Source organism: Monoraphidium neglectum, assembly GCF_000611645.1.
Source record: "Monoraphidium neglectum strain SAG 48.87 unplaced genomic scaffold scaffold02412, whole genome shotgun sequence".
Taxonomy (NCBI): domain Eukaryota; kingdom Viridiplantae; phylum Chlorophyta; class Chlorophyceae; order Sphaeropleales; family Selenastraceae; genus Monoraphidium; species Monoraphidium neglectum.
In genome coordinates, this window is record NW_014011216.1 from 1,550 (window position 1) to 9,880 (window position 8,331).

Sequence of the window (8,331 nt, forward strand, 5' to 3'; positions counted from 1 at the left end):
CCCCGCCGAGCTCGCCGCGCCGGACGCCTCAGACGACGCCGCGGCCGGCTTCGCCGCCGCGCTCGCCGCCGCCGGGCCCGCCCCAGCCCCGGACGCCGCCGCCGCCGCCGCCGCTGCGGCCGCCACCGCAGGCGGCCGGCGGCTCCTGGCGCAGGCGCGCGGCTTGAAAGAGCTTGTCGGCGGCGACGACCGCTCAGACTGCGAGCAGGGCTTCCCTTTCACCGCGATTGGCCAGATCCAGGTGGTGGACGACACCGGCCTCTACATCTGCACCGGCACCCTCATCGCCCCCGACAAGGTGCTCACCGCCGGCCACTGCGTCTGGAACATCAAGCGGGGCGCGTTCTACCTCAACCTCAACTATGCGCCCGGCCGCTACCGCGACGGCGGGCGCATCATCAACCCGTGGGGCGTCGTGCCGTGGAAGAGCGTGACCGTATTCGACTCGTTCAAGAAGAACCCCTCCACCTGGGACGTGGCGGTGGTGACGCTGCAGAAGCCCCTGGGGTCGCTGACCGGGTACATGGGCATCGCCGCCGGCTGCGGCCGCAACCTGCAGCTCACCGTCGCGGGCTACCCCCAGGACAAGGCGCAGGGAACGTGCATGATGGCCACCTGCGCGCAGCGCGCCCTGGACTGTGACAGCCCCACCAACGAGCACAACTGCGACACGATGAGCGGGATGAGCGGGTCGCCGCTGTGGGACGGCAAGAACCGGGTGCGGCTGATCCATGTGGCGGGCATCGAGGGGCGCGAGGAGAACCGGGCGACGACGCTGACTCAGTTCCTGGTCAACACTGTTGCAAGATGGTGACGCGCCGCAGCCTTGGGCCCCTCCTTGGGCCCCTCCAATGCATGCCGCGTGCGCGGCCGACACGAGCTCAATTGCTTGCCCGGCCCTCTGCCGCCACAGCGCGCGGCGGCCGCGCACGCGGCCTGCGCAGGGGCCGCGACGCCTGCTTCCGCTCTTGTGCCCGCGCACGCTCCCGCTCTGGCCCCCACGCCCGCGAGCCCCCCAGCGGTTGCGCTTGAGAGTGTCCGTCGTAGCTAGAAGCGCGAATGCATCCAATTCGCCGCAGAATCACTCTAGCGTCTCAACATCATTTCACTATTCTCAAAGCGTGCCCCGAGCTGGCGCCAGTCGGCCACCCAAGAACTCTGATGCAGACCCGAACCCTTCGCCCCCGCAGCGATGCGAGCCGCGCGCGAGCAGGCGCGTGTGCACGGCGCCTCCGTACCCAGTATCACCCGTCATGCCTAGAGCGCTTCCCTGGGCGCTGCCCATGAAACAATTACGGCCGCAGGCTGCTGAGATATGCAGCCGCCCTGGACCCTTCCTTGCATTGATGACAACCCCCACCCAACGCCTCTGCCCCATCTCGGGAAGGCGCCCGGAAGAGCGGACGAGCGCCGTATGCGCCGCCGCCGCTGGCCTCCTAAAGCGCACCTCCCCGTGCCAAACCCAGCGCCGCGCCCTCTGCTACTGCTTTCCGCCGCGCCCCGGCTCGCCGGGCGTGGGGCTGCTGCTGGGCCGCTTGAGAGAGTGAGCACATGGGGGGCAGAAGCTGACGCGTTGCGCCGCATCTCATGTGCGTTTGCGCCCTCTGCTGTAAAAAGCACCCGCCAGCCTCCTGCTGGGCCAGCCGCTTGCGTTGATCACTGGTCGAGTCTATTACATGGTTGCATCCCCCTCCAGGGCAAGGTGTGCCACAGCCAGTCGTTTTGGGGAGAGATAGCCACAGGTGGACCCCATCAGGCGGGGCTGGCGGCAAGGTACGGCAAGTATGCTGTAGCGTGGAAATGGCCCCATCCACGCATGCTCATTCGGTGCTTGAAGGCGGCGGAAAGAGCCGCGAACATGTCGCAGCAGCCGCCAGAAACAAAATCCCGGGTTGGTGCACCCAGCAGAGGGGAGCGTGCTGCACGACGCGCCCAGGCACAAACCAGGGGCAGACGTGGGGCGGAGCACTATGGCAGTGGTGCATCCCCGCGGCGCCTCGCGGCGCACGCAAACCCCGAGTGAGCGCCAGTGCCAATTATTGCCCCTCTGCATATTTGGTCGCATGGAGCTCAGGGCGCAGCCCTTGTCTGCACCAGAGGTGCGTGGCGGCGCCTGGTGTGTGGCAGGGAGGGGTCTTGAAACGCTCTGACTTGCGTGCCGTGCGGGTTGGAAATCTGCGTGGGTGTGTGCTGTTGCATGTTCAAGTACTTCTCTGTGGCCAGATGCTTGAGAAAGAAGCCCAAAACGCAGCTCTCAATGGCCGGCTTCCTATCTGGTTCCTGTCTTTGTGTAGAGCATAGGCATGAAACAGCGGCCTCGTGCATGGGGAGGGGCGCGCTGCGCCAGCGGCGCGATCGGCCGCCGGCGTCGACAGGCCGCCGGCTTCATCGGCTGCGGATGTCACCGGTACTTGCCGTTGGTGGGGGTGCAGTTGAGACGGCTGGTGGGGTCTGGCCAATCTAAGGGCTCCACGCCCGTGATGCCGCTTTGGAAGGTTCGAAACAGCTCAAAAGTGATGATCTGCGTGCAGATCAGGCAGGTGTGTGTGTATGTGTGTGTGTGTGTGTGTGTGTGTGTGTGTGTGTGTGTGTGTGTGTGTGTGTGTGTGTGTGTGCGCGCGCACGCGCGCGTGTGTATGCGCGTGCTTGCGTGTGCATGTGCGTGTGCGCACACGCCTGCAGGCGCGTGCGTGCGCGACCACGCGGTATGTTTTTGGGGTGTTGCAAGTGGGCGCACAACTTTTGCAAGGCAGACGAGTTGCATCCGCAAATGCCTCATCCCCCTGCCAGGCCCCCCTCTGCTCCCCTCTGCTGCCCTCTGCCCCCCTCTAACCCAGGGTCACACCTCAGGGAGGCCGTGGCTGCAGTAGTGCAGGCAGTCCAGCGCCGGCGTGCCGCGCAGACCGGGGTGCGACCCGTGCAGCGGCACAGAATACGCAAAGCCGCCGATGACCGGCATCGCATACTTGCCAGACAGGATTGTGCGCGCCGGGGCGTTGAGGGGGCCGCCGCTCACCAGCGACTGCACCGCGGCCGAGCGGGCGAGCGGCTGGATGTACAGGCGGCCCCGCCCATAATCCAGGCCCCAGCCTGCACGGGGAGGGGGTGGCAGGCACGCATCCATCGAGGCGGTGCAAATCATCCAACGCAATGGGTTTGCTCGTGCAAACAGCGCGCCAGCCACTTTCAAGGTTCACGGGCCATCGGACCTAGCAGACTGGGCCATGCACCCTTTGAAAGCGTCCACCTGTTTGAAGGAAGTGACCAAACCAACAAGTGACCATTTGGCCTGCACAGAACAGGCCCCCAGGCGCACCCAGCGCCTCAGCCACCTTGACTGCTGCCCCTGACAACGAAGCGCTCTCTGCTCCTTGCGTGCGCCCCCCACCCACCCTACCTTGAGGCGCCGCAAGGCAGATGTTGCTTTTCATGTCTTTGGAGTGGGACATGGGCGTTTCTCGGAAGAAGACGTGAGGCCATGATGCCTTGTTGAGCTGCGGTGGCAACGGGGTGTGTTCAAATGGATGAGCTCTGTCTGGCGTGCAGGACCCAGGGCGCGTGGGGGCCGCACGCAATTGTTTGCAGCGTGGCGTTTCATGCAACATCCACCCTTGGGTGGCAGTGAGTCACCACAAGGCTGGTTGCTTGAAGGACCTGCAGAGGGGCTGCTTCACACTCGCCACCCACACCCCCGAACCTTGTAGTCGCTCCCCAGCCGCTCCAGTGCCTTGTTGTATTGCTCGAGCCCAGCGTTCCCATCCTTTACATGCCTGGGGCCACCAGGGGTGCACGTTCGGTCAGAGGCGGTCATCAGGGGTGGTCAACAGCGGTCAGCTGGGGCCAACAGCACCATGCGCCACACAAAGACCCTCGTCACGACGGAGACGTTTCTGCCGGACACCGTTGCGGTCATGCAACGGTCATGAATGGTCAGCAGTGCATTCTATTACCGCATGTGAGCGCGCATGCGCATGCGTGTGCAAGCGACAATCATATCGCCACGGCCAAGGGCTGCTGACGCCCTGGCACATGCGATTGGTCAAACGCCCGGCACGCTACCCACCAGACTCCAAAATTGATCACAAAAATATCCTGGGGGTCCGCCAGGCGCTTTCTCAGCAGGTTCAGGACGCCGCCGCTCGCCACCTGTTTTGGAGCGTTGAGGATGCAGCGTTGAGAATCTAGCCGCAGGGCGATGCGAGCGCTGCTTGCTCGTCTGTGGGGCGCCTTTGATGCCGAGATACTGCGCCTCCCAAGCAGCAGCAGCCGCGTCACCCCTTTCGGACAACACGATGGGACGCATCACACCTTGGGGTTGTCCAGCAGGCTCGTCCCCAGCACGGCGCCGACGAAGCATACACGGCCGCTGCCCAGCACATGGATGCACTTGCTGTCACCCTTGAGCACCGGAAGGTTGTCCAGCTGCTGGTTGAGTCTCTCGTTATTGCTGACAAGGCACTCCTGCTGGTCTGTTGTTGCATGAACCAATGTAATTTTGGAAGGCAAGCAGGGGGATGGGGGTGGCTGTTGCACGGCGTGGGCGTGGGTTGGGATCGTGGGCGCGAGTGCACACCGCACGCATGCGCTGGTCACCGCATGCCTAGGCCTTGCCAGACATGCAAGACGCGAACCATTGGATGATCCGTCCGAAATTCAGCAGCAGTGCTAAGCACTTACTCTGCCCCCGACTTGCCGCGCCCCAAGGCTGCGCCCCACCCTGGCCCCTGCGCCCAACAGCCGACCCTGGCAGGCCAAAGCCCTCACCCCAGAAGTCGATCAGGAAGCATTGTATTGCCTTGAACAGCTGCTTTGAGTGGCTGTCCCTGCACAGAGGAACGGCGGCGCGGCAGCAAAAGGCACATCAAACATCGAGCGCCCTTCCGGCCCCGCCGGCGCGACGGGCATGGCCCACTGCTTGCTGGCAGCTGCAGTGCCTCGACCCCCCCTTGTGCGGGCTGAAGCTCTCCGCACTGGCGCTAGACCGCATGGGGTATCCCTTGTGATCCCATGCGACTCACCCAATGATCCAAAGTGTGCGGCCGCGTATATAGCTGTGCAGGTCACAGGGCTGCAGCTGCATGGGTGCGCCGTTGAACAGCCGCCCAGCCATTTGCAATCCCTCGGCCCGCTGCGCGTCGCTGCACACGCCGAATGCGGGCGGCGTGGCCGCGAACTTGCATTGCTCCCACCTGCGGAGGGTCATGGTGGTGGTGTGAGCCCGCAGACCTGGGGGTGCTGCTGCTGCGCCGCAGCACAAGCACAGTGGCTGGTCACCGGGCAGCCGGACGTCGGCCCTTGGAAGGCAGCAAGCCGTGCGCAGCTTGCGGTGCCAGCTAGAAGGGAAGCGTACCAGTATCCCCAGCGCTGGCAAGGTTGCACCGTTTCATTGGAGCTGGAGTTGCCGGACACGCTGACGGTCTGCACCTGACAGGTGGCATTTTGCAGCCCGCCGAAGAGCAACCCATCTGTGTAGTTTGAGTATATTACAGGGCACTCTGCGCTTACCCAGGCAGCTGCCCCGAACACAAGAAGCAGTCTGAGCAGCAGCACATACCCCATAATCTCGCTTTTGGCCGTGGCTCATTCGTCAAAAATTTCTCCATCTAATCAGCAATTGTGGTCGTTACAGCTCGAGTTGGAACTGCACGGCGACGTTGCCAACGCTGAACGGGTGAGGGGTGACACCACAAATTTGAGGTGCAGGAGGCCGCCGATCGGTCGCAAATGACCTTTTGAGACACATTTAAGTTATATGAGGGGCATTGGATGCAGACGATCGGCGCTGCCCCTGGTGGCTTCCACAATTCATGGGTGGTTGTGCGGTTTGCGCTCAAAGTTGCCAAGAGGTGGTCGCGTAAGATATGAGGCATTGGATTAATAGCGTCATTGCACAGATTTGGCGACTGCATACTTGACTTCTGCAATGGTTGCCAACCTGCCATGGAAGCATGAGCCCTAATGTGCAGCGTTGTTGGGGCATGTCTGTCCACTTCATCGCGCGTATATCCAGCATCAGATTGCGCCCGCGGCCCTGAGATCGTCCCACGGGCTTCGTGCAGCCAGCACCGCATCCGCAGCCTGAGCCACCCCTCGCCAGTCCCGCATGATGCTCAGAGCCACCTCCTTCGCCCGCGCCGACATCGCTTCATCGCTGCAGGCGGCCGCGATTCGCTCCGACAGCACCTGCCAAGGACCAGTGGACAAGCTTGCGACACTGTGCACCCAGCCCAAGAAAAATTCAAAGCAGCACGCCAGGGGCTGTCACTACCATACGCCCGCTGCACACTGCAGGTGCCTGCCGGGCCCTGCTGTCAGCCTCCTTGCACGCAATGTCGCGAGCAGGCAGCTGCAGTCTGCCGCAAAGCTCCCAAAGGCCGCGGAGGTCCCAACCTCACCCCTTGACCAGGATCGCCCTCCCACTGCTTTGCCTGCGCACCTCTGCCGTCAGCCGCTGGAAGGGCACAGGTGGCTGAGCGCAGCCGGCCTCCAGGAGGCGCATCGCGTTCGCTGGCTGGTCCAGCATCACGGGGCAAGGGACGCTTGGGATGCCAGCGCGCAGGGCAGCGGCGCAGGTGCCTGCAATTGGATGTGCCACGCGCGCATCGGGACGGAGGCGTTTGTGCAATGACCCTGCTGAATAGCATGCACCATGCCATCAGAAGGCTGTGCAATGCAGGCAGTGAGCCACATGCACTGAGGCAGGCCGCATTCGCATTGCTCCCTCACCCCAGCCCCTGGATGGATAACCTGGGGACCATGCGCACCGACGCCGGCGTGGTGCACGCACACGCAGCAGCGGGGCAGCAGCCAATCATGGGGCGCGGCGGACACCAGCAGCAGCTCCGGCGGGAGCTGGACCTGGCCCTCCCCGTCGCCCACAACAGCAGGCACGCCCGACCATCCAGCCACCATCACCGCGCGGCGACCCGTCCTCTCGACCACCTGATGGAGGGAGGGCGCAGTGGCAGCCACATGCGAGGGGCCTGCGGTGGGTGGCACTGTATGCACCAAGCTGCGACTTGCAACGCAGGTGCGCGCCACTGCATGCCTGCATCTGTGCATGACTGCCGATGCAAACTCTATTGCCCTGCCTCCCCTCACACATGAGGTCACACGCACATGCTGCATGCGATATGCGCACAATAACCACACATCTACACATTCACATAGACATACAAACACACAAAGACAACCCATGGGTGTGCAGGCAGGCACACACTTGTACATGCGCATGCGCACGCATGCACGCACACACGCACGCACAGAGACATGCCCGCACGCACACACGAAAGCAGCGCCACACCCGCACACCTCCACTGCCAGCTGCAGCAGCTTCCTGGGGTCTGGCGCTGGCATTGACCCAAATCCCAGGTAAATGGGCGCCTCTCCGGCTGTGATGAACTCCTTCAGCTGCGGGTCGATGTCAGCCTCTCGGGACTCTGGAACGTATGCAAAGCCAGTGTACTGCAGGCGCACAGTTGGGCCCGGTGCGAGCGGTCAGTATTGGCTGAGTGAATGTGTGAGTTCTTGACATCAGGTTCAAGTTTGGGGACAAACTGGGCTGAAGGGACTGACTGGCCAGGTGCTTGGGGATGCCATTATGCACCGCACAGTCTGTGTGTGTGTGTGTGGGGGGGTCCGGGGCACCAAGTTGGGGTGTGAAACACTATGCTCTACCGCCGGCATGCATGCAAATGTGTGCACACCTGGACAAAGTTTGGATAATCCGGCGGCCTCCTCAGGCCTGGCGTCATGTGCGGCGTGCACATCAGCAACACTGGGATGCTCCCGCCCGCCGCCTCCATCACGGAGAGGGGCCCCGACCGCAGAGGTTTTAAGCCGAGCGCCGAGACGCGCCACTTGTTGATGCGCCCCTTCTCCTGCGCCCACAGCGCGCCAACCAGCAGCCTGCGGGCAATGAGCGGGGGTGGCTGAGCACAGCCGGCCTGCAGCGGTCCGAGCAGCGGGGGGCTTACAAAGGCCTGCTTTACACCTCCAACCCTGGCAAGCCCGGCAAGGGCCGCATTGTGGTGAGCAATCAGGCGCAGCCAAGGGCGCACGAGCCGGTGCCTTGGGGATTACCTGTATGAAAATTTGTTGGCCCATTTCCAGCGCCAGGGCTTGGTGCTGAATGCCCAGGAGCAAAACTCGCTTGTAGGCCATACTGGGCCCAGGTAAGCGGGCACCTAACATTACCAAGCAGAGGTTAGCAGGGAACGGTCTGATATCAGCCAACGATGCGCATTGAGATGGCCATGTGTGGATAATCGGCTTCGCCGCTGCGAGTGAGGCAGCGGCATCTGCTCGTCTGTCCCGAGCTTTGCCCCCAAG

At 63.3% G+C, this 8,331-nt stretch overlaps 3 protein-coding genes across 3 annotated transcripts in view; 1 reads left to right on the forward strand and 2 right to left on the reverse strand.

Moving 5' to 3' along the window:
* The window catches only part of MNEG_10668 (Glutamyl endopeptidase), a gene marked incomplete at both ends in the record, with an annotated part of 2,339 nt that extends 1,525 nt beyond the window's left edge, over positions 1-814 (forward strand). The window contains one exon of the mRNA XM_014040858.1: positions 11-814. Coding sequence (XP_013896312.1) covers positions 11-814 — 804 coding nt within the window. The remainder of the gene's footprint in view (positions 1-10) is intronic.
* A 1,587-nt stretch (positions 815-2,401) lies between these two features.
* Positions 2,402-5,203, reverse strand: MNEG_10669 (hypothetical protein; the record flags this gene model as incomplete). The annotated part of the gene is made up of 8 exons (XM_014040859.1): positions 2,402-2,521; positions 2,846-3,090; positions 3,398-3,494; positions 3,698-3,770; positions 4,064-4,146; positions 4,309-4,469; positions 4,765-4,823; positions 5,019-5,203. The coding sequence occupies 8 exons, from the start codon at positions 5,201-5,203 to the stop codon at positions 2,402-2,404; spliced, it is 1,023 nt and encodes a 340-aa protein (XP_013896313.1).
* Positions 5,204-6,012: 809 nt separating this feature from the next.
* Positions 6,013-6,183, reverse strand: MNEG_10670 (hypothetical protein; the record flags this gene model as incomplete). Its single annotated transcript, XM_014040860.1, has 1 exon — positions 6,013-6,183. A coding segment is annotated over one exon (171 nt), but the record flags the coding sequence as incomplete, so codon positions are not given.
* Between the last annotated feature and the right edge of the window lie 2,148 nt (positions 6,184-8,331).